The sequence below is a fragment of the Rhinopithecus roxellana genome, chromosome 15, assembly GCF_007565055.1.
Source record: "Rhinopithecus roxellana isolate Shanxi Qingling chromosome 15, ASM756505v1, whole genome shotgun sequence".
Classification (NCBI taxonomy): Eukaryota; Metazoa; Chordata; class Mammalia; order Primates; family Cercopithecidae; genus Rhinopithecus; species Rhinopithecus roxellana.
The window spans coordinates 1005024-1029160 of record NC_044563.1 but is presented as its reverse complement, the minus strand read 5'-3'; the positions used below and the strand labels follow the sequence as shown (position 1 = coordinate 1029160).

General features: G+C 65.4%; 1 protein-coding gene across 6 annotated transcripts in view; it reads right to left on the bottom strand.

Moving 5' to 3' along the window:
- The window catches only part of BRSK2 (BR serine/threonine kinase 2), a 65246-nt gene that overhangs the window by 6234 nt on the left and 34875 nt on the right, over positions 1-24137 (bottom strand). For 3 of the 6 annotated variants that reach the window (XR_004053746.1, XM_030918975.1, XM_030918973.1), the window contains exons 2-18: positions 19755-19849; positions 17673-17758; positions 15295-15435; positions 14486-14602; positions 13993-14026; positions 13731-13799; positions 13506-13652; positions 12127-12158; positions 11668-11832; positions 11432-11529; positions 11193-11343; positions 9167-9232; positions 7204-7264; positions 6220-6427; positions 5603-5651; positions 1916-2039; positions 30-210 (exon numbers count right to left, since the gene is read on the bottom strand). Coding sequence is in view for 4 of the 6 variants with exons in the window: in XM_030918975.1 (XP_030774835.1) it covers positions 30-210; positions 1916-2039; positions 5603-5651; positions 6220-6427; positions 7204-7264; positions 9167-9232; positions 11193-11343; positions 11432-11529; positions 11668-11832; positions 12127-12158; positions 13506-13652; positions 13731-13799; positions 13993-14026; positions 14486-14602; positions 15295-15435; positions 17673-17758; positions 19755-19849 (1824 nt within the window). In the remaining 2 variants the exon portion in view is untranslated. The remainder of the gene's footprint in view (positions 1-29; positions 211-1915; positions 2040-5602; positions 5652-6219; positions 6428-7203; positions 7265-9166; positions 9233-11192; positions 11344-11431; positions 11530-11667; positions 11833-12126; positions 12159-13505; positions 13653-13730; positions 13800-13992; positions 14027-14485; positions 14603-15294; positions 15436-17672; positions 17759-19754; positions 19850-24137) is intronic. The other 3 variants (XR_004053747.1, XM_030918976.1, XM_030918974.1) reach the window with 1 other exon arrangement.

Genomic DNA, 24137 nt, shown 5'->3' with positions numbered 1-24137 from the left:
CCGGAGCCGCCCCGGGGGCGCCGGCTCACCTGAGAGGAGGGTGAAGGTGACAGAGTAGATGCCGTTCTCCTTCTGCGCCTCCCCTCCCTCCGTGTAGGTGATATCCACCTGGAACTTGACGGGCTTCTGGAACACGGCTGGCCCCCCCGTGGCCTTGTACTCGGCCCGGAAGCTCGTCTGGGAGATGACACTGTGGCTGAGGCTGGGGATCTGTGGAGAGGGAGCAGTGTGAGCGTGGCTGGCCTGGCAGGTCCCACCCTGGCCCTCTGGGGAGGCAGCCCTGGGGCGAGCCAGCCCCACCGCACACATGTTGTGAGCACCCAGGCACCTCTGCTTCCACATCTGTGAGGGGCACAGTGCGGGTGGAGATGGTCGGAGCAGGGAGGGGGGCGTTTCCAGCCCCCACCCTCCAAAGCTTTGGTCCACTTAGCGGGGGTGGCTGAACCCCTGCCATGGACTTTTCTCATGCAGCCACAGCACAGGATGGCCAGGACCTCACAGAGGAGCCTTAAGGGCAAAGATGGAGGTGAGAGGTGACCTCTGCAGCCTGAAGTGGGGGGTCCAAGGTGGAGCTGAGTGGGAGGTGGGGAGTCTGGGAGCTGCCACTGAGAGGGAGGTGCCAGGGCAGGGCTGGGGCCGTGCCCTTCTGCTGGGGCTTACTGGGATTCCCACTGCTTGCAGGACTTATGGAGCTGGGCACTGGCTGTGTGGGCTCCACAGTACCGAGGGGCAGCTGCTGGAAGCAGAACTCAGGGCCAGCCAGCGCACGGGGCCCAGGCTGGCACACGGCCACCTTACTGGGGCCGGCATGGGGAGGGGCTGAGGCCACCGCTGAGTCTGAGGTTGGCCGTGGCAACCAGGGGCAGCATGAAGGGATATGGTGAGGGAAGAGGCCCAAGGAAGTGAGCACCCTGTGGGGACGGGGACGCTAAGGGTCCCCGAGGCCAGGATCCAAGTGCAGCCTGAGGCCTGCCCAGCGCTGGGCTCTCCTGGCCCTGGAGCCTTCTGCAGGGGCTCCAAGCTGTCCCCACGGCGCTAAGGGAACCTCAGCTGCAGCCAGGGCAGCAGTGGCCTGAGAGCCTGTGGGCAGAGCGTCAGGTGGGGTGGAGGGCAGCCCCCAGCTAGAGAGGCTGCCACAGGGAGCCACAGCCTGATCTTGCCAAGATCCTGGGGCCTGGGCAGTAGTGAGCACAGAGCAGGACAGCAGCCCTGGGGAGGCAGGCGGGGGGCGGTGGGGGAGGTGGGGGGCAGCCCCTGTGACACCTCAGCACTGGGTGCAGTACAGGGTGGGGCAGGGCCGACAAGGAAGGGGCCTCCTGATGGGACTGGGTGCTGGAGTCCTGGCAATAAAACTTCTCCATTTGAGGCTTGAAGGGCTTTTCTGCTCCTCCTAACCCAAAGATGCCCCAGCAGAGACAAATGAAGCCCACCCAAGACCCTCACTCTGTGGAGAGCCACCCGGCCTCCGAGGGCAGGGTGAGACCAGGGAGACCGAGATACCTGAGGCCTGGGGGAGAGAGCCCCACAGGTTCCTGGGGTCATGGCCTCACAAAGGCTTCTCCCTAAGTCTCATGGGAATGTCCCCCTCTGAGACCCACGCAGCTGGAGCCTTCCTTCTGCCCCACGTGCCAGCTGCCCAGGCCTGCCCAGCACACACCTAGGGCTGCTGGGGACCAGTGAGCAAGGCCCTGACTCCCTCTACAGGCCAAGTGCCCCAGATGGGCAGTGAGCCCTCCCGCACAAGGCTGGGGGGAGACAGCGCCTGTCCAGTGAAGGCAGCCAGGCCGGCCCACAGGTGAGCCGACGTCCATGCTGTGTGTGTGGACGTGTCCTAAGTGAGGAGCCTGGATACTCGGGGCTGGGCGGCGTGGGGCTGGGAGGGCTGCCCGCCTCCCCTGGCGCCCTATGGCCTCACCGACAGGAAGGCGTGCACGATGTCAGCCTTGATGGAGCTCAGAGGCTTGTCTTTGATGACCACGAAGATCTGCTCCTCCTTCTCCAGGCTGATGAAGTTCCCAAACCAGGACTTCTTGGCCAGCCTGGGCAGCAGGAGACAGAGGCTGTGAAGACTGAGGCGTGGTACTGTCCACACCCCTGCCTCCCTCGAACCTGGGGCTGGAACAGTGGAATCCTCAATTCCTGCGTGATGGAAACGGCCGTCTCCGCAGTGCTAGCCAGAACCCATGGCCCTGACCCCGACGCCCTAACCCTAGCCCATATGCCCTGACCCCGACGCCCTAACCCTAGCCCATATGCCCTGACCATCACCGTTAGCAACGCTGACCCTGACCACAACCTTTATCCAAGCCCTCATGCCCTAACCCTGGCCCATGGCCCAGCCAGGTTCCATGGCCCTAACTGGCCCCTCTTGGTTCCCTAGAGTTGTGTCCAGGCAGCACTCGCTGGAGACCCCACTGGGAAGGAAAGGAGAGGGGAGTGGGGTGACCCCTGCCCCTGGCCTTGCGCCTCCATTTCTGGCTGAGCCCTAGTCAGGTGCCCAGTGGCATCCTGGCTGAGGTGCCCAGCCTGGAGCTGGGAAAACCAGGGAGCTGTACGCAGGCAGTGGCAGGACAAGTACGGCACAGACACTGGGAGCTGCGTGCCCTCCCACCAGACAGGGCAGCCTCAGCACCCCGGGGCTGCCCTCCTGTGTTTAGCACGTGTGGTCATGTGGCTTCCCTGTGGCTCCAGCCTGGCAGGGCCGGTCCCTAGCCTGTAGAGATCACTTCCAGACCTCTGAGGCTGGCTGTGGAAGGGTGGTTCAGGGCTTGCCACAGCCACGCAGACCCTGGCTCCCAGATGCCACCACAGTGGGTGGTCCCCAACCCAGGCCAGGGCAGTGCTGCTAACCTCATGACTGGCAGGCCTGACTGACATCACTTCCTCTGCTGGACGCAGGGCCCAGTGACAACGGTTGGCACCACCCACCTGCCCAGCCCGCCTAGCCGCCCCACACCCCTCCCTACCCCTGGCCCGGCTGCCGACCTGCCACTCGCTCCCAAGTCTAGGAATGTCCCTCCACAGGTGAGCCCTCCTCACCAAGGCTCCTGTGAGAGGTGGCTCAAGTTGGTCTCCTGAAGTCACCTGTGCCACCCACCCCCAGGAGCAGGCGGGGCCTGCAACTCGCTTCCAACAGGAGAGCGGGGAGGCGCTTCTGAGGCCACAGAAGGCTGCTCCTGTCTTGCTGGCAGGCTCACCCCAACGCGCAGAGGCCCTCTGCTCTCCAGCTCGAGGGCACCCGAACCCCACCCACCAACAAGGGAGCCAGGAAGCCCAGTCATGAGGACCACGGCCAGGGGTGCCTCTAGCACAGCCCCTGAGACTCTCAGGCAGAGCGCACCGGGGTGGGGGTTCGCAGTGGTGGCTCCCGCTGCCGGTGTCCCATGCGGCTGCTGCCTGGAGGTGGAACCAGGTGCTGCATGGAGAGGCAGAGGCAGGGACCGGGAGGAGGGGCCAGCAGGGCTGGGGCTCAGTGGTGCCCGGTGCCGTCTCCCGACTGATTCTGAGGCCCCTCCCAGCGGCCTCTCAACTCCCCTTTCCCTTGCCCATTCCTGGAAGTGCCTCGTTGGCCACTGTGGCCATCCTCATGACGCCCAGGAGTCCTACTAGACAAGCACGGGGACCGGGCCCAGCCATCGCTCAGCCCCTCGACACCGCCTCAGTGTCCTGCTGGTCTTGCTGGCTGACTGTCCTGGGTTCAAAGCTCCGAGGGCCAGCTCTGGCCCTGACCTCACCCCCTTCCCCCTATGCCAGGACCTGGAGCCAGGAAGTGCACGGGGCAGCCAGGCAGTTCTGGAAGCACAGATGGGATTTTGCATGGTCAACGTTCTGCCCGACGAAGAGACAGGAAAGATGGCACAAACGTGGCTTTCTGAGGCCCGGGGGTGCAGCATTTGGCAAAAATAGTCCCATGTGTGAAAGATGCCGGAGGGCCCAGGGAGGCCAGGCTGATGAGGGGTGAGGGGCCTGTGCTGTGACTCCAGCACCCACGTGGTGGACAGTGCACAGCCTGGCCGGATGCTAGTATGGGTGTTGCTGCGAAGCGATTTTTAGATGAGACGAACTTAAATCAGTCGCCTGTTGAGTCTGGCGGGGGACCCTTCCTCACAGGGTGGTGCATCCACCAGGTTCGGTCTTCCTGGAGAAAGAACGCCCCTTGAGGCTGCAACCTGGAAGCTGCCTGGGCTTCCAGCCAGGGCTTCAGACTCAAGGACATCAGCCCTGAGTGTCCAGCCGGCAGCCCTGCATGTCCCAAACAACCGCACGTGCCCCTTCCTGAAGCCACTGCCTCCCTTGCACACACAGCCCGTTGGTTCTGTTCCTCTGAGGTGCCCGGTTGACGTGGGGCTGGCGGCAGCTGGGGCTGGGGGTTGTCTCGGGTCCCCAGCAAGCGAGTCGTCACCAAAGAGAGTCTGTGGGAGGCGTCCACGCCGGGCCCTCGGGAGGGGTCAGGGCCTCCAGGCCGTCTCAAGGTGGGGGAGGGAGAAGCGCAGGCAGCTGCAGCGGCGTCAAAGCCCCTTCCTGGCTTTGATGTTTTGCGCCTTCTCTGAGGAAGAGAATTATGAGTCTGTTCATGAAAGCTTTTGGTAGCAGCAGAAATGGCAATGTCAGGGCCTAGGCAGAGGGTTCCCAAGTCTGCTGAGCCCTGTGCCTCTGGGCTTGCGATGATGCCTACACACCTCCGACCTAGGCACCCAGCTGGAAGGGCGGCCTGACCGGCGCAGAAAGGCCACTGGGACTGGATCCTGGCACAGACTGCAGATGCCGCTCCTGGGGCTTAGCACTGAGCAGTTTCCACAGGGGCCCCTGGTTTAAAGCCAGCAGCAGGATGAAGGTTCTTCTCTTAGTCCACAGTTGCCCACACCTCGTTTCCCGGGGTCTCCTGTGAAGTGACTCGGGCCTGGCCACCGCCCTCTGCAGCTGCCTGGCCTGGGGTCACGCTGCAGGCTCGTATGTGTACGCCAGCAGTCGCCTGGTCACGGAGACACTGCCCAGTGACTAAGGCCATTGTGGAGGAGAGGGAGAGGGTCTGGGCACTGGGAAGGGGTCTCTCTGGGGACATCTTTGCCCGGACGCCAGTCACAGTGGCCCCCAGGGCATCGCAGCACCTGGGTGCTGTGGAGTCTCTGCAGTGGCACCTCTCACGGCTCGGAAAGGCGGCGGGGCCAGGCCTCAGCTTGGTGGCTCTGCTCCGCCCCTGCACACGTGTTCCCACCAGGCCTGCTGCCCCAGGGCTGCCTCTTTCTTCCTAACACAGGCTGCTTTCTCCTTGAGACCGGATGGACCCTGAGTCTCTGCCCTTGGCGAGCTCAGGCCCTGGGGAGACTCTGCCCAACGTACCCCCCACTTGCCTCCAGCCAACCCCAGGCTCTCCTGAGGCCTGAAGCTTCTCAGCAGAGCTGGGGGCTCCTCTCCTGGCTGGCCTTCCCCTCACTGCTGGGTATTTGAAGTTCACAGACTCAGTGGCCGAGACGGGCCTGCCCGCAGTGGGAGGTGGAGCCAGGTGGAGGAGGCCCCGTCGGCCACAGGGGAAGGGTTCTGTGCCCCTCCCCCGGCCAGCCCAATGTCAGGTGCCAGGAGGCCTCCAGCAGGGGCCACTTACTCTGGAGACGACTCTGGGGTCAGGTTGGACATCTCCTCTGGCGTCGGAACTGTGCACATGGGATGAACAGGAGGGAAAGCCTGGTGACCACTCCATCCTTCCCCTGCCCCGGCCACCTTGCGCCGAGGTCAGGGTCATCAGGAGTCCACCCCCACACACTGGGACAGCCCCAGGGACACGGTCCCGACCCAGCTCCTGGCCACCTTAGAGGCTCCACTGGCCGTGGTGCCCCGGGGCTAAGGGGGAGCTGTCCCCGCCTCTGGTGCTGAAGTCGGCTGTGCCTTCTCCAGCAGCACTGGCTGGCCCTTGGTGCCCACACATGGGGGCCTCCTGACTGGCAGTGCCCCCTCGGCCAGCTCTCCTTGCTGTGTGCCTGGCCCCAGGACATGGAGTGGGTAGACTCGGGAACACAGAATGTCTGGAGGGGGTGCCAGCCTGTGCGGCAGGTAGGAAACAGGCTGTGGCTGGACGCTTTTGGGACAGTGAGCCATGGGCAGGCCCAAGCCACCCCTGCAGCTGCAGGCCCTGCGGACTGGTCTGGCACTGCTGGGGGGCCTCTCTGGGGCAGCCTCTGCTCTCTCCCAGCCCTGCTCTGGTGCCTCCGGGCAGACACTCACCTTGCAGTTTCCGGCGGTGGAAGCGGGGTGAGCCCAGAAAGCTGTTCTTGATGGAGTTGAGCCGCGCCCTCCAGGGCACCCCTCCGACGCTGGGGCTGGACGGTGGCGTGGGGTTGGGCGTGCCGGCCGGGCTCTCCTTTGGCGTGTGGACAGGTGTCCCCTTGGGGGTGGGGAGGGGACTGCCCCTTGGTGAGGGGTGAGGGGTCACCTGTATGATGGGGACAGATTTGGTGTTTGGTTCAACCCCAGTGGCTGGGGGCCGGGGGGGCACCCGCAGGGCAGGTGGGCCCAGGGGTGGTGCCAGCTGGGGACAAAGGCCGGCGGCGGGAGACCGGGCCAGGGTGCTGGCTGGGAAGGGGTTGGACTTGGTGCCCTGCAGAGGCTTGTCGGTCAGCTTGGCCTTGCACGGCAAGGTCTGGGTCTTGGGGTCGGGCCGCGGGGTGGCCTGCGGAGGGAGGACGTATCCGGGCCTCGAGGCGCTCCCACAAGCTTCGGGCTCCGCGGAGGTGGTCAGGGGGCGGGCCACAAAGGGCAGCTCGGGGGGCGGTGGGGGCAGGACAAGCTTCCTAATAGGCTACAGGGAGGCGCAGGGAGCGAGCGGGATGGGGGCAGCCGCGCAGCACGTGCACCCCAGTCCCCCACAGGCACATAGCACAGGAGGACCAGAAAGAAGCGGGCGGGAGCGGGAGGGTGGGGAGGCAGGCAGAGAGGCAGGCGGGCATGGGCAGGAGGGTTCGCCACAAAAGAAAACAAGTGACACACAAGAAAACAAAAACAAAACAAAAAACAAAAGAGCGTGCAGTTAGCAAAGCAGCCCGCGCCACAGAGCAGCAGCCGCCACAGGAGCTCGGGCGTGGGGGGGTGTGCCTGGGGCTGCTTCCCAGGGTCCGCGGAGGCCTGCCCCCTCCCTGGCACACGCCGACTGGCAGGGTTGGGGCCTGTGAGGATCCGGGCTGGGTGGAGGCGGGGGGGGGGGTTACTCACCCGGGGGCTGCTCAGTGGGCTGGTGGAAAGGCCTGAGGAGGCACCGCTGATGGACCGAGACCTGGAGGTCACAAGGTACAGGGCCACGGCTCAGCCAGGGGGCAGCGGAGCATCAGGCACTGGGCTCTGCTCCCCCCAGGTAAACCCTCCAGGAGGCCTGGAGCCCAGGCCAAGAGCCTCCAGGCCCTGGGTCCTGCTGCACACCCTGCCAATTCCAGGAGGACCCAGGGCGCCTGGCTGTGCCCAGCCCCACTGGGGCCCCCATCAGAGCCCACGTGTGGGGGCCACCCCATGCCAGCAGCCCAGGCACAGCACAGAATGTGGCATCAGACGGCCGCAGCAAGGGACCATCCAGCGTGGGGGTGGACAGAGGGACGAGGGGACAGACGGGGGCTTCCTGTGAGCTTCCTGTGTCCAGCTCCTTCTGCTCCAGGCCTCCTGCTGCCTCCAGCCTCCCATGCCCCTGCTGCCAAGTTCCTCCCCACCCCGACGGCTGAGCTCTCCCAGGGCCTGCAGCCTGGTCCTCCACGTCCTAGATGCCCGTGAGGGATGCCTGGGTCAGCGGCCAGCCCTCCCCTTGTTCACAACCAGGAGGGCCCAGGCAGGGCCTTGTCCCACCACTGCCCTACTCGGCCTGACACCTGACACAGCAGGAGGAAGGCCCTGGCCCGGTGTGCCGGGCTGAGACTCCGGTGTGCGGCCGCCACCCCCATGCAGGGACCAGGATGGCCGTGTGTCGCTCCACCACACTGCACGGACGAGCCGGCGCCCACACACCCGGACAGTGGCAGTTGCCATCCTTGGAGGAAGGAAGTGCAGGGAGGGGCCGAGGCAGCCACCAAAGAGAAGAGGACAGAGAAGAGTAAAAGCCCGCCCTGCACTGCCCGCCAGGCCTGCCCACCGCCAGCCGGCCACGAGGGGCCTCGCTGGTCCACACTACGGCCCAGGTCCTGGACCATGGAGAGCGCCACGCTGGCCACACCTGGCTCCTGGACACCTGGACACCCAGGGACTGGGCCCCACGGCGACAACCCTCCAACTCCCTCACCAGACACAGCTAAGGGGCAGGGAGGCGGCGGGGACCCCATGCCCAACCCAGCCTGTCTGGGTCAGGATGGCACCCAGGGCTGGGACTGGACCCAGAGCTTTCAGGCCTGAGCTGCGAGCTGCGGACAACCCTCATGGTGGCAGCAGCCACCAGTGAGGCCCTGGACTTGTGGTTCCTGTCGAGCCTGCCCAGAGCTCGTGACTGGGCAGGAGGAAGACAGAAGAGGCGCCGGAAGCCCTGAGGTGGAGGGACTGAGCCCCGGTCCTGTCTGGCCAGGCAGCCGCTGGAATGCTGAGCTACAACTGCTGGGGCAGGGGCAGGAAAGATGGCGCCAGCCCTGAGGGCAACCAGGGCAGGCAGGGTGGGGGCACACGGGTGGGGGTCACAGGTAGGCGCAGGGCCAGGGCTCAAAGAGGCCCGACTGGCAGCCAGCGTGGTACAGCCTTGGGAGACGGCGCCACCTGCCCAGGCTCGGAAGACTGGCCCCGGGCAGAGGCCCCTCTGACGGCACCTTCTGCCCTCCTCAGCTCCTGCAGGTGGGCACAGGACGGCTGCTGGGCTTCAACTCTGGCCGGCCCCAGGGGCAGCAGGGCCGCTGAGGCCCACTGGACACAACACAGGGGCTGGCAGGAGGGGCAGCTCAGCCTGCGGCCACGCGGGGCTCTAGCCCCAGGCCCTGTGAGCCACAGTGTGTGGTCCCTCGCGGGTAGGCGTGCCACGCCTCAGCAGCCCCACCCCTCCTCCTTGGCCTGTGCCTAGCCCGCGGGCCCTTCCCTGGCTTGCTGGCCGGCTCCACTGCCGCAGGGGCCCTGCAGCCCAGCCCGCCACCAGACCCGCCCATGTGCCTGCCCGGCCTGAGGCAGGACAGCGTGTCTGGGGCTGGGAGGTGCGGGGACGGGTGGTCGGGGTGTATACCTGTCTTCTTTGCTGAATTGGGGATGGGCCTCAGCGATATCCAGGCTTTTACTGAACATTGCTTTACTACAGCAGAACAGAGCGAGAAAACACAGTTACTGACGGCCACATGTGGGCACAGGTCGGCCCCCAGGGCCCGGGCCACACCAGGTAAGAACACGCGGCTCTGAGGCCGGCGCACAAAGATGGCGAGAGAGGAGGCTGGGCCAGACGGCGCACCCCGCACCGTGTGACTGCTGGGCAGGGTGGCCTGGCCGGCCCCACCCCAGCCCCCGACCCCCAGCCCCCAGGACCCCTGCGTCCCCAGTCAGCAGTCCCGTGTGGCCCAGCACCAAGCAGCTGGGTCTCTGCTGGCTGCACAGGTGGCCCTGCCAAGAGCAGAGTCTGGCTGGGACATGCCAGGACTAGTGGCCTTCCAGAGGCCCTGAAATGGTCCACGCCCTGGCCCAGGCAGCCAGGCCTGGGAGCTGCAGCAGAGGCCAAGAGGGTGGCCTCCCACGCCACTGACCAGAGGCCAGGCAGTAGGGTGGTGGGGCCTGCCCTGCAGGGTCAGGGGAGCCCGGGGAGGTGGCCACAAAGGCAGGAGGCAGGCACCTGGGCTGCAGATTTGGGTGCACCCATGACATGCAGGCCACTGAAGGCCAGTGTAGTAGAATGTGGATAGGAGGGCCCCTTGCTACCCCCTAGTCCTGGGGTCAAGGCTGTGGCTGAGTGGGCCCTGGGAAGGAGGTTCTGGGGCTGGGACCCCAGTTGGGAGGCTGGGCCAGACTGAAATCCTGGGGAGGGCCTGGGACTCCCAGGGGACCATGGCCTGGGAGCCGGCAGAACTGGGACCACCAGTGCTCCGGCCAGGGCTGGGGCTGTAACAGGTTTAGCCTGATGGCTGCCAAACTACCTTGCAGTTCCCCACAGTTTCCCCCAAGTTCCCAAAGAACAGGCCTCGCCTGTCCCACCCCCAAATCCCCAGTACAAGGAGGGGGCCCTGGGGTGCTGAGGCCCAGACCACAGGGCAGACCAGAGACTGCCCAAGCTCCTGGACCTCCTGGTGTGCTCCTGGGCCCAAGGGCTGTCCCCAAATGTTGGAAGCCCCCACCTGGCGAGGGACGTTTGAGCTCATCCCCAAGAGGCCACACCGGCTCCAAGGATTTGCTGAGGACCTCGTGCAGGCAGCCCAGCCCTGCCCCCACCCAGAGAGGCTCCACGGGGACTGGTGCCCTTCCTCCGGCCACGGGTCTGCTCATCACTGCTGAGTTCTGTGATGTCCCTGGCCACACACACCATACTTGCCACCCAGAGCCGGGCCCAGCACTGCCGGGGCCAGGGGGACAGGCTTGCTGGGCTGATAGCTCTGAGCATGGTGTGACCATATCACAGCTTAGCCCAGCCAAGCTTGGGTCAAGCCAGCCCTGCCCAGCCCAGCTCAGCCCTGCTCAGCCCCGCTCAGCCCCGCTCAGCCTGGCTCAGCTCAGCCAAATCCAGTTCAGCCCAGCTCAGCCCAGCTCAGCCCAGCCCTGCCCAGTCCAGCTCAGCCCAGCCCAGTCAAGTCCATCTCAGCCCATTCTAGTCCAGCCTAGTCTGGCCTAGCCCAGCTTAGCCCAACCAAGTCCAGCTCAGCCCAGACCTGCCCAGCCATCTAGTTCAGTACAGGCCAGCTCAGCTCAACCAAGTCCAGTCTAGCCCAGCCCAAACCAGCCCAGCTCAGCTCAAGCCAGCCCAGCTCAGCCTAGTCTAGACCAGCCCAGCCCAGCTCAGTACTGTCTAGTCCAGTTTAGTCCAGCCTAGCCCAGCCTAGCCCAGGCCAGTCTAGCCCAGTCCAGCCCAGCACAGCACAGCCCAGCTTAGCCCACTCCAGCCCAGCCCAGCCCAGCCCAGCTCAGCTCAGCCCAGCCCAGCTAAGTCCAGCTCAGCCCATGCAGCCCCACCCAATGGTCTCAGCCAAGACCCCAGGGCAATGGGCAGCGATGAGCCAGGCGGCAGTGCCGCGCAGCCCAGGGAGGGAGGCCCAGCAGCCTCGGGGCACACACACCTCTGGCCGTGCTGGGCCATCTCAATGGCCCGCCGCGCAGGCACCGGGGAACCGCCGTCGGTCACGCTGAGCACCTCCATGGACTTGCGCTCCGGCCGCCGCTTGCCGTGCCGGTTCAGCATCGGGGAGTCCACACGCTTCCGGGGAGGGTCTGAGTACAGATGAGGGTCAGGCCAGACAGCCCCTGGACCCCGGTGGGGCCGTGCGGACCGGCCTGGAGGCCACCCCCGGACCCGTACCTATCTCGTTCCGGGGGGGGAGGTCCTCGTCCTCCTGGCTGGGGTACCTTTCTTTCCGGTCCAGGAGGAGGAAGTAAATCATCTTCTCCTGGTTCTCCCTACAGTGGGCGAGAGGTGCGAGACGCGCTGGCATGCAGGGCCGCCGGCTCCTCCACGGCAGTGCTCCCACCCCAGGCCCCATGCCCCTCCCAGCCGCCTACTGCAAGGGCCCCACCCAGGAGCAGCCCTGGACGCACTCCTCGGATAGCAGGTCCTGCAGCAGCTTGTTGCGGTCTCGGAAGCAGCCCAGGGAGTGCATGCTGTCCAGCACGTCAGGGTCGATGTCCTCCAGGCTGGGCAGCGAGCGGATCTGCACCTTGCGAGGAATGGGCTGCTCCGGCTCTGGCTCGTTCTTGCCTCCTCTGTGGACACAGGGCAGGCCGCCTGGTCATCAGCTGCAGCCAGGCCTGGACGGCTGGGAGGGTGGGAGGCCCGCCCTCACCTGGGGCCCTGTGTCCTGCCACTCTCCCTGTGCCCAGCCCGGGGAGGCCTCCTGCGTCCTGCCCATACCCCGCACCCAGCGCAGGCCACAGAGGGCCAAGGGCCAAGGGCCAACGCGGGGCTGGGCCGGCGCCCTCCCCCCGCCTTTCCTAGCAGGGCCTCCAGGCCACAGCAACAGGCAAAGCAGGCGATTAGTGGGTGGAAAAGCTACTTACATATACCATATGTGTTTCTGAATGTGCTCTAGCTACAAGGAAAGAGAAACAGGGAGTTAGTGCGGACGAGGGAGGGAAAGAGCCCACATTAGGAGGTGGGGGGAAGGCGGGGGCGCTGGGGGCACGGAGAGAGCAGGAGAGGGTGAGGGCAAGTGAGGAGGGGGAAGGTGGGGAGGATGGGGAGGGGCTGCGTTCCCAGAGGCTCAAGGCCAGCACCCTGCCCCTGCCTCTCCCAAGTGGAGAAGAAAACGCAAACCTCAAGGAGAGAAGTTAGGTGGGGAGCCGGGGTTGGGGGGGTGCTCCAGGTAGGGGCAGGGGCCTAGGGAGTGGAGGGAGAGCGGGAGGGAGGGAAGCTGGAGCCAGGGCGGCGCCAGGTGCCTGTGCTGCCTGGGCCGGGCCCCTCCGTGGCTCTAGGAAGGAACCAAGGCAGGAGAGCAGGGAGCAGCCAAGAGGGAGCTGAAGCCAGGAGAACCTGGCCCACCTGTGCGGCGGGGCGGGGCTGGGTGCAGGTGCGGGCAGGAGGCTGGGAGGGCCGGACGGCCACACGTCCCCTTCTCTCCACCCTGACTCAGGGACAGCTCGTGGGGTATGAGGCGGTGGCCTCTTGGGAACAGGGCAACGCTACCCTGGAAGGGCCAGCCCAGAGGATGAAATGCTTCTGTCAAGTGGGCATGTGCGGTCCCCACGCCAGGCAGCCCCGGAGGAGGTCGGGACCAGCAGCTGGGGGCTACCTTTGGCTCTTGCCAGCCCCCACAGCTGCCGGGGGGCACTCAGCAGAACTATTCACCCTGGCTGGGGCTTGCCCCAGCAGCGTCTGCAAGCAGGATGGCTGTGAGGGGGAAGCACCAGTGCTTCTGTGTAACTTACAGCCAGGTCTCACCTACCTGTGCACACAGCCCCCCACCCCTGTGCACACCCCACTCTAGTACAAGTGCTCATATGCACCTGGACACACCTCCCCACAGGTGCACATGCCCACACCTATGCCCTCACCCAATCACATGAACCCGGGCATGTGTCCACACCTGGGCACCCCCACACCCTTGAACACACACCTGGGGATGTGCCTACATTTGTGCACCCACACACCTGAACACAAGCCCACAAACACCTGAGCACCCCTGCACACTTGAACATTCACCTGGGCACCCACACACGGGCATATGCCCACATTTGTGCACCCACACACCTGAACACAAGCCAACACCTGGGCACCCACACACACCTGTGCACACATCCACAAACCTGGGCACCTACTCACACACCTGGGTACCCACACATCTGGGCACACATCCACGCACCTGTGCACACACGGGCACAGGCCCACCCCCACGCCCCCCCGCCATGCTCCGGGGCCAGCCCGCTCCAAGGGCACGCACCGTGAGGCGGCGTGCGGCGTCCACCTCGATCATGCCTCGCAGCAGGCTCTGGCAGTCGGGCGGAATGAAGTGCGGCATGTGGAACACGCCCCGCTTCACCTTCTCCAGCAGCTGCCGCAGGTTGTCGTCGTCGAAGGGCAGAGCCCCCTGCGGGCGGCCGGGCGGGGGTCAGCATGGGCAGGCGGGTTGGAGAGAGGCCGGGGTGGGGAGGGGCCGGGGTCTCACCACTAGCAAGGCGAACAGGATGACGCCGCAGCTCCACACGTCCGCCTTCCGGCCATCGTACCTCTCCCCCTGCAGACAGCAGTGCCCGGGCTGTTGGGGGCGCAGGGCAGGGCGGGGGCCTTGGCGGGGCTGGGCTCAGAGGGAGTCGGCCCCGGGACAGGTGGCCTAGCAGCACCTGGGGGTGCGGCAGGCTGGGGTCCCACCAGGGTCAGGTCCCCGCCACCCTAGGACCCACAGAGCTGCACGGGCGGCGCCGACTCACCCGGATCACCTCGGGGCAGGCGTAGTGGGGGGACCTGCGGGCAAGAGCGGAGGTCAGCGGCAGGGCTCTGGGCGCTGCCAGGCCCTCCCCCTGGGGTGACGGTGCACCGCAGGGCCCTCAAGGAGGCTCCCAGGGCTGTGGCGCAAGACGCCCCCACGTCCCTGAATTCCCAGGCGGGCTTTTAGGAGGAGACTAAGGTGGGGTGCTGAGTCTCTACTATGCCCAAGGCTGTCTGCCCACTCGGCCAGGCAAGGGCCAGGGGGTCCCCAGGAGAGGGGCATGTAAGCGGGTCCCAGCCTCACACCCAGGCGGGCCAGGGCCAGGGCGGTACCCCTACCCTTACTGAGCCTAGAGGCCTGTCTCCCCAAAACCACCAGGCTGTGGGGTGCCGGGAGGCTCAGGTACTTGGGGGGGGCCTGCCTGTGGGGTGCCCACCGGTTCCCCTTCCCCCAGCCCAGCCCGTGCAGAGCCAGCAGGGGCAGAGGCCACGTACCCACAGCTGGTCTCCAACAGGCTGTCGCCAACCTGCAGGGACGCCATGCCGAAGTCTGCAATCCGGATGTTGTTCTTCTCGTCCAGCAGGAGGTTTTCAGGTTTCAGATCCCTGTGGCTGGGGAGGAGGGCGCTGAGGCTGAACAGGGCCAGTCTCTGCCTTGAGCACCTCCGCACCCTGGAGACCCCCTGCCCAGAGCCCACTGCCTCTCCAAACGCCAATCACACAGAGGGGCCAATGGCAGCCCAGCCTGGTGATGTCATAGGCAGCCAATCAGAAGTCGCCTGCCTGGTCCGTTTGGCTCTGGCCTTTGGTCAGGCATCCCTGTTTCTCCTGCCATGCCCTCTTGCCCCCTGGCAGGCTCCTTGCTGCCCCCTCCTGCTCCCTAGCACACCTGCTCTAGCCTTAGGCCAAGCTAGGGCCCCCAGGCACGCATGGATGCAAGCAATGGCCCCTGGAAAGGCCGAGGGGCTCCCAGAGCCCTTGGTGGGCACCAGGCAGAAACCTTCCCAACACACTGCCCACTCAGGGGAAAGGGGGGGGGTGCCAGGGGTTGATGTTCCTGTGGGGGGGGAAGGGCAGTACCTGGTGTGGCACGGTGCATTTGAGGGGCAGCTAAGGGGGGAGACGGTGCCCTTGAGGGGTAGCTAATGGCCGGGGGACGGTGTGCCTGAGGGGCAGCTAATGGAGGGATGGTGCACCTCGGAATAGCACACTAGGGGTTGTAGTCCTTGGGGCACAGGGGCATCTGCGGTAGCACCCTGGGGGGTGGGGTCCCTGGAGCGTGGGGGCACCAGGCTGGGGCTCACCATATGGAGTGGCTGTGGCAGAAGTCCAGAGCAGAGATGATCTGCCGGAAGAACTTACGAGCCTCCTTAGGCGTCAGCCTCCCCTTCTTCACCAGGTAGTCGAAAAGCTCACCACCTGACACGTGTTCTAGCACCAGGTACCTGCAGGAGACGGGGCCACCAGTGCGCCCAGCTGTGGCTGCCAGCCGCCCCTCCTCATCCCAGGGCCTCCCACAGCCACCGCCTGGCCAGCCTCTCTGCAGGCCGCCCCCATCCTCCCACTGGCTGGGGAGGCAGCTGAGAGGAGCCCTGATGACGGCAGATCTCAAACATCTGGGTTCCTGGGGGTGGGCCTCAAATGAGTCTGCAAGGAGCCTGGGGTAGGGTGGGGGAAGAGGGGCGGGTGAAGGGATGGGTCTGGGGGCACAGCAGCCAGGGAGAGTTTGGAACCCGCAGGCTGAGTGTGGCGGGTGCTGGGGCCAAGGCGCAGTGCATGGGGTGGCCTTGGGGCTCTGCCCTGCCTGCTCTGGCCCTCACACCCTGTGGTCCCCTTGCACCTCAGTGGCACGGGCACCAAGCAGGGAGACCACAGAGCCGCTTCCAGGGGCCCAGGGACCATCTGGGCCACTGTGAGGGGGAGACAGGAGGTGTGAAGGCCATGGGGAGGGGGTGAGGAAAAGGTTGGTGTGGCCCTCCCCTTCCTACCCTGGCGGGCTCCCAGCACCCCCCAACATGGGGTCTCAGCCACATGGAGGGTCCTGAGGGGCTGGTTCCTGGTGAGAGGCCCGTGGGATGCTGGATGCAGCTGCCTGGGGGCCGCTCTGCCCAGGCTGAACCAGCTCCAGGGGGAGGCCTGTGAGGGTGGTGGGCCAGGTGTGGCCGTGGTGATGTCAAGGGGCTGCACAGGACAAAGGGGTGGGGCCTTGGACAAGGGAGTGGAGCCTTGGCATATGCTCAGAGTGGAGCGGGGACCGGGCAGACCAGCTGTCCCAGGAGCTGGTCTTGGCAGGAGTCGGGGCCCCAATGTGGGGATGGGAGCAGAGGTCGTGGTGGTGAAGCTCCCACGGCAGAGGAAGGTGGTGGGGGCCACAGGGTGGGATTCTGGGCAGGGGGTGGCCAGGCCCAAGGCTCAGCACAGGCCACACGGTGTCCAGAGGGGGGTGGGACAACACCCAGGGCCAGACCTCGGGAGAAGCCCTGAGCGCAGCCGTGCCCACCTCCTGGGCTCTTTCCTGTCTTTGGGCCTTGGCCTGCGGTGCCCGTCCTCCCCGCACTCCCCCACCCTCCCCTCCAAGGCGGCCTCCCCAGGACCCCACCACACCAGCACCAGGTCACAGCGAGGAAGCCTTGCCCCTCATCACAGTCCACCTCGCCAGCATCAGGGCCAGGACCGCCCCCGCCCCCCAGGCCTCTGGTGACAGTTTCTGTGTCCCTGCTCATGGCGGGGCAGGCGGGCTCCCCACACCCCACCCCTGGGTTTCCTCTCCCCAGCTACACAGGAGCTGGCCACCGGCACATGCTCCCCACGAGAATGCAGAAACCCAGGCCTGAGCGAGAAACTCAGGCCTGAGCGGAAGTCGCTGCTGGGGGAAGGGGAGTGGCTGGGTTCTGCCAGACCCTCAGCCAGCTCACCCTGAGGGCAGCCCCCAGCCCAGCCCTGTCCCCTCCATGTCTGATTCCTCAGAGACGCCCAGCTGGCATCACCTGGCAGGTCAGGATGCCGCCCTGGGACCAGCAAGGGTCAGGTGGGGCTCAAGGCCAGACAGCCCTCGGGCAGCAGCCCTCATCCATGGGAAAGCCATCAGAGTGCACAGAGGAGACCGCCCCGTGCGCGACCGCTGTGCCCACTCCCAGGAGCTCCCTGAGGCTGGGTGTGGGGGGATGGGATTCACAGCCAGGCATGCCTGGGACAGGGTGGGGATTTCTGCTGGCCTCGGCGGCTGTGGGGGTGACACGGTCCAGGCAGGGCGGGAGCCTGATGGCTGTGCCTCGTGTGGGGAGCCTCAGGGATGGAGACATGGCTCAGTGGGGCTGGGGAAGTGCCGGGCAGAGGCCAGGAGGCTCAGCGTAGCCATTTGGGGAGGGCCAGGTGCTCCGGCCCCTTGCCCTGAAATGCCTATGCCCCCTCCAGAAGGCCCTGTTGCCCCTTGCTGGCCTCAGGCTGGTGGCTCTGCAAGCCCCACAGAGCAGGTCTCTGGTCTGGTCAAGAAGCAGAGACCACAGCGGCCTGGGCTGAGACCCTACCCAGGCAGTGTTCATGCTGGCAGGGCTAGGGCTGCTGGGGTGCAGTAAGCACCCCTGGCCTCCAGCCCCAGCGCTCCCCAAGCCCCGGCCACCTGCCCCTGCAGCGACAGCCCCCACCTCTGCCACCCCAGCTCTTCAGACCCAGCAATACCTACAAATATTTTTTGTTTTCATAAACGTCGTGCAGCTTTAGGACGTGGGGGTGCTCGATGAGCTTCAGGATCGCGATCTCCCGCTCCACCTGCATGGGAGAGACCAGAGTATGTCACGCTCGCACGGCTGGGGCACTCTTCTCTCCCCACAGACGCCACCTTTGGTGCCAGCTGTGGGGGACGCAGGGACGTGGGCTGCTCAGCTGGGGCCCTGGCTAGTGGAGAGGGCAGAGGGCAGGGAGAGCTGCAGTGGAGGGAGCCCAGGCCCCAGGGCTGACAACAGCCTGTAGGGCTGAGGACTGGGGTCCCCTGGAGCAGGAGGGTCCCTCCCCACCCTGCCCAGGAAGGCAGGCAGCCTGGGCCTCGGTGCTGCTCCTCTCCGTGAGCCCAGCCTCAGGAATGGGGCCTGGAGCTGCCGGAAAGGAGGCCTCCCAGGCTCCTAGCCAGTCGGATGGAGGGCCCTTCCAGGCAGGCTGTGCCTGGGCTCCGTCCTTCCTCACGGTGGAGGCCTCACAGGAGTAGGGGCCGGGACAGGCTTCTGTGGGCTCAGGACTAGCATGAGGTGGGGGCAGGTGACCTGTGTGTGCGGGGCATAGAGTGGGTGTGCAGGCCGTGCTCAGGGCATGTGTCCCCCATCCGCAGGCTCCCAGCTGGTACTGTCCCCAAGTGGGGAGGGCCCCAGGGAGAGACAGAAGTGACCCCTGAGGGCACCTCAGAACACCCAGTCCTGCTCCGAGGTGAGGGCAGGGCCTCCTCCCTCAGACATGCAAGCCTGGCCAGTGGCACCTGGTGCCCTGCCCAGCACAGAGGAGTTGTGTCAGTGGTGGGGCCAGCCGACGCCGCAGCCTGGGGGACCCAGCACTCAGGAGCCAGGGTGGACGAGGCTTTGGGGCTGGGGCCAGTCTTGTGATGGGGTCCCAGCCCTGGCAAGTTGGCCAGCCTGTCCCCAAGCCCTTCCCTCCCAGGCGGGCAACTGTGCCCGGCACTTGCAGGTGACAGGGACACCTGCCCCCGCCCCACATCTCCAGGCCCTCCTTCACTCGGGGCTCACAGGCACCTCCCAAATTCAGCATGAAACTCTCCCCAGCTACACCCTGTACTGGATTTCTCTGCCAGGCGCTGTCCTGGCCCCGTCACTCCCAGGGTCTCTGTTTCTCCTCCAAGGCAGGGTCAGACCCTGCTAGCCCCACCCAAGCAGCCCTCAGCAGCCGTTAACACCGCTCACACCTCCCCATAGGGTCCCTGGACCTTCCCAGTTTAGTCTGGTTAATTCCTCCATACCCCCAGCAACTGGGGGGTGCTCAACATGTCAGGGTCCCCAACCGTCAGGAGCTTCCACAAGCCTCTTATCTCTCGGCTACTCCCACTGGCCCTGGTCCCCATGTCTTGCCCCACTCACAGCCCTGCACGCAAAGGAGTGAATGCAGGGGAAGGGAGGGCAGGGGGCTCAGCTGGCCCCGGTGCTGGGAGGGTCCCGCACTGCCAGCCCAGGTCCCACTGTGGGCGGGACCGGGAGCAACTGGGAGCCACAGCCTCTGCCTCTACACCCAGGGTCAGGCTTCCCAGCAGCTAGGGCAGCCCCCTCCCTACTGAGAGGTGGGTCAGAGTCCAGGAGTCCTCCACCCAGGGGGCCTGTCCGGACCCCACAGTGACCAGACACCACCGCATGGAGCCGACGAGGAGGAAGGCAGGGCTCCCCTCTGCTAAGCTGGGCCCTGATAGGGGAGAGGTTGCTCTGAGGCAGGGGCCTCCTCTGGATTCTAGCTGGGGACACTGAGGCTCTGCCCGCTAGTACAGCAGGTCAGTGCAGCAACTCAACTGCCTAGCTGCGGCCAGTCCCCTCAGGGGTGCCCACTCTGCTTGGGGGCAGGAGAAATGCAGGGCCGGAGGGGAGAAAGAAGGGCAAAGGCGCCCTGTCAGGGGGCCAGCAGGGGTGCAGCTGCCCAGGAACCTGCAGGACCCCCGCACTCAGCTCCGCAGGTCCCCGCACCGCTGGCTCCCACCCCCTGTGCTATTCCCCGCCCCACCCCACGGCCAGCCCCGCCTCCTTCCTCCGGCCCCGCCTCCCTCCCCGGCCCCGCCCACCTTCATCAGCACAGACTCGCTGAGCTTCTCCCGGTTGACGATCTTGATGGCCACCTTCTGGCAGGTGACACAGTGAACCCCAAGCTTCACCAGGCCTGCAGGAGAGAAGAAGCCCGCTCAGACCTGCCCGGGGAACCTGCAGCGAGCACCTGGCTGGACTCTGCAAGTTGGGAGCCTCCTCCCACATCCTGGACAGCAGCAGCCCCACCCACTTCAGGTCGGACTCGGCCCCGCCCCCCGGGTCGCTGTCCGGAACAGCTCAGTGCTGGCCTCCTGCTGCCCCCACAAAGCTGCGTCTTCCCTCCATGCCAGCCCTTTGGGCTTCTCGGGTCTCCGTGGCCCCACTCGCCCTCTCCCCGTCCCAGAGCACCCAAATCCCCTCCCTCTGGCCTTCAACCACCCTCAGCTGGGAGCCAGGGTACCCTCGAGGCCCCTGCATGGCCCAGGAAGGTCATCCCCCGCACACCCTGCCCTGAGACCCCTACCTGCAGCCTTCTGCAGATATTCCCCACCCGCAGTCCTCTGCAGAGACCCCCACCCGCACCCCTCCTCTGCTGAGGTACTGCTCTGCCCCTGAGCCCCGGCCCTGTGTTCACCCCAGGGCACCAGGATGGGCCCCAAGTGGCTCCCGAGGCAGCACTGCCCTGGACCTCCGCAGCCTCGCAGCCCCTTCCTTCCCAGACCTACCTAAAAGGCAGGCAGGGTGCTCTGGAAATGTGCCTCCGCTGGGCGCATGGTCCTGGTCCCCCTCCCCGCCTAGGCCCACCCTCCCTTTCTCCTCTCCCCACTCTTTTCATAGCCAGGTACTTGCCCCTGCCCAGGACAGCCCGGCCACACCCCTGAGCCCCACCTGGCCCGAGCTGTGGTCTTGACACTGGAGATGCCCCGGGTGCCCACAACCCAGGCCCTCTCCCACCATCAAAGGTCCCCAGGTGCACTCACGGGCCCATTCCGTGTTGGGGCATGTTGGAATCATGTGGGGCCCAGGTTATCACAGGGGACCCCATCTCCCAGGTGCGCCCAGACACCCAGAGCCTGCCCAGGTTATCACAGGGGACACCACCTCCTAGGAGCGCCCAGACACCCAGAGCCTGCCCAGGTTATCACAGGGGACGCCTAGGAGCGCCCAGACACCCAGAGCCGGCTCAGGTTATCAGAGGGGACGCCACCTCCTAGGAGCACCCAGGCACCCAGAGCCTGGCTGGCATTCCCACTGGGCTTTAGTGGACGCCACCCTTCCGTGCATGTGCTGTGCTCAAATTTCACCCAGACTTGGCCTCACCCTGGTGACCCGCGGGACGTCACCGGTGTTTACTGACCGTGTGGGTCTGCTCTGGGCTCCTTTCCTACACCTGTTTTTATACTGGTGCACACACGTGTGCATTTTCTTATCAATTTGCAAGAGCCCTTTGATTTTTATGGGAAATTAATCCTTTATTCGTCTCCCGCGTTAAGCATCCACTCCACCTGCCCCATCGGCTTTTAGCTTTACTCTGCCCTTTCCGTCAGTTTCATTTGTGTGGCATCACGCTCGGATCTGGGTGAGCCCAGGCCGGGTGGGGAACCCAGGACCTTGCCGGAGACACGGGCTTCCCCAGAGGCAGGGGGAGCTGCAGGCCGGGCAGGGACACAGGCTGGGCACAGAGGGGAGCCCAGTGCCTGGGACGGGGGGCGGCCTCTGCAGGGTGTGCTCAGGGACCGGGAGCTGCCTCTCCCTGGCGGCCTTTGATCCAGCATGAGGCCTGTGATTTGCTTGGCCAGAGGAGCACTCAGGAGGGCTTGGCGCCCTTCACCCATAATCCAGGGCAGCTGGAGGCGCCCACAGTGCAGCCCTCCCCAGACATGAGGCTGGCCTGCACCCCAGGGCAGGGAGCACCTGCAGGAAGGACTTAGCCCCACATACGGAAAGGAGGAAGAGCTCAATGTCCCCCAAACATGGCTGCAAGGCTAAGGCGTGGTCCCTGACAACAGCCTCTGGTCTGAAGGCCATCGAGCTTCTAAAACCCCCCAAGACAAACTCCTGGGAGGATGCAGCCAGAGGCCAGGACAGAGGCTCCCAAAGAAGGGAAGAAATGACCCAGAAGTGCCAGCACAAGGCACCCTCAGGAGCCCCCTCAGGAGTGATCAGGAGACCCCAAAGGATGAAGGGCCCACACCCTGCCCCAGAGCGTCATGAGAGCCAGGGTGAAGGAGGAGGGAGGCTGTGGTCAGAGTCCCCAAGGCCGCTGGGACAGCATTCCCAGGGAGGGTGGCCCTCGTGGTTCTGCATTTTCACAAAAGATGACCCCACACAGGAGGTAAGTCATTAGGTCACAGCCACCAAGGGCACTGGGCAGCCATTAAACAGTGGCGAGACCTGATCAGACTGCAAAAGATGCTCATCACTGAGCATGGCAGGATGCTGTTTACAGAGCAGCAGGGCCCTGGGCGGGGACAGCACATGTGGCCACACGCACAGACACGCACCTGTGTACACCCCTCGGTGCGTGCACACCTCTGTGTGCACACACACCCAGTGCACACCTGTGCACACGCTGCACACACCGCTATGCACACACACGTGCACACACCCACATCCAGTGCACATGCCCACATACCGAGTGCACATACCCTGTGCGCACACACCCGTGCACACACGCACACACCCGACACGTACACCCATGCACACACACACCCAGCGCATGCAAGCACCCAGTGCACACACCCCCAGTAACCCGTGTGCACACACCCATGCACACACAGTACACACGCCCGTACACACCCAAGCATGTACACACAATTAACACACCCACAGTGCACGCACACCCTGTCGTGCACACACACACCATCGTGCACACACATGTACAAACAGGGACACTCCCAGCGTGTGCACACACATCCTTGAATGACAGGAGCCAAAAGGTGTGGAGAGCACAGTCCGACCTCCAGAAAAGGAAAGAAAGTGGGGACTGACAACGGGAGGGAGCCTGACAGCCACCTGGCCCAACTTCCCAGAAGCCGACATTGAAAGGGCACGGCTGAGCCCATCACAGATCAGGACAGCCAAGTCTCGGAGCACTGGCCTTGCTCCAGGCGCTGCTTTGAGGGGGGCCCCTTCACCCCCATTTCACAGATGAGGAAACGGTGGTTCCATCCCCTGCCAGCGCATGTGGCTCAGAAGGGCTGTGAGGACAGTGGACCATGTGCAACAAGACACTCCTGGCAAGCCCCTACTTTCCCAGAGGAAGTTCTGGAGGGGATAGAGCCATGGGGGTGAGCCTGCCGCACCCACAGAACCTGCCCACGTCCTTGAGGCTGGGGTCTGGGGGCTGCAGGTGGCAGGCGGCCTCTCGAACAGCAACAGAGTCACAGAGGAGACACAGCCACCGAGAGCCTCCTGCCTGTGCTCAGGAGTCCCACGGTGGCTCAGGTGAAGCCAGCCAGGACGCAGCAGGCCGGGGTGCAGGAGAGCCGTCCCCAGCTGCGTCCTGGAGCTCTGACCACTCCTCCTGCCTGCATCCTCTTTCACTTGCTGCCTCTATGCCTAGAAAGTCCTTTTCCCCTTACTGGACTCTGAAGACTCCTACACACCTCAAAACCCAGCATGGAGGTGGCCCCCGAGGTAAAGCTTCCCTGGGTCCCCAGGCACCAGTGCAGCCCTCTGTGTCCTGGTCCCCCTCAGCTCTGGGGTTCTCTGAGCGGAATGTGTGGGTTATGAGCAGTTTTGCCGCTTTCTGGAGGCAGGGAGTGGGGACTGTGCCACGAGAGGCCCTCCTGACTGGGCGGTAGCCTGGAGGGTGGGGGACGGGAGGCTGGAGTGGGGAAGCCCAGGGCCACCCTTCGTTATCCACCCCTGGAACTCGTGGCTTATTTTCCAATTGAGATTCCAGCTCTAATTACTGTCTTTACACAAACAAGCTTGGCCATCGAGCGGGAAGGCGCGCAGTGCCACAGATCACTGCCCAGGGCCCTGAGGAGGCGGGCGGCACACAGCAGCGGGGGACAGCAGCTCACGCCAGAACCGTTTCTGTGGGAGCGTGCGCTGGCGGGTGCCCAGTCTCCCTGTGCCCCCCACGGGGAAGGCCCGGGCACATGGAGCCCCAGGGCATCGCAGGGAAGCCACAGGTATGCCATGACGTTGCTGGGTCTCAGGGAGCAGACTGGCGCGTTATCACGGGTGCCCTCGGGTGCTCCTGAGTCAGCCAGGAGAGTCAAAGGGAGCCCCAGGACCACCCTGCACGTGGTCTCTGAGAGCAGACCCTGACCCAAGTCCCAGGCTGTCCAAGAAGTGAGGGGCCTTTTCCCGCCTGGGCCAGGCGAGGCAGCCGCACAGCCCCTGCCCCTCCACTCAGCTCCCCAGGAGGGCTGGCACTTTCTGGAGGGGCAGTGAGGGCTCAGTTCTGC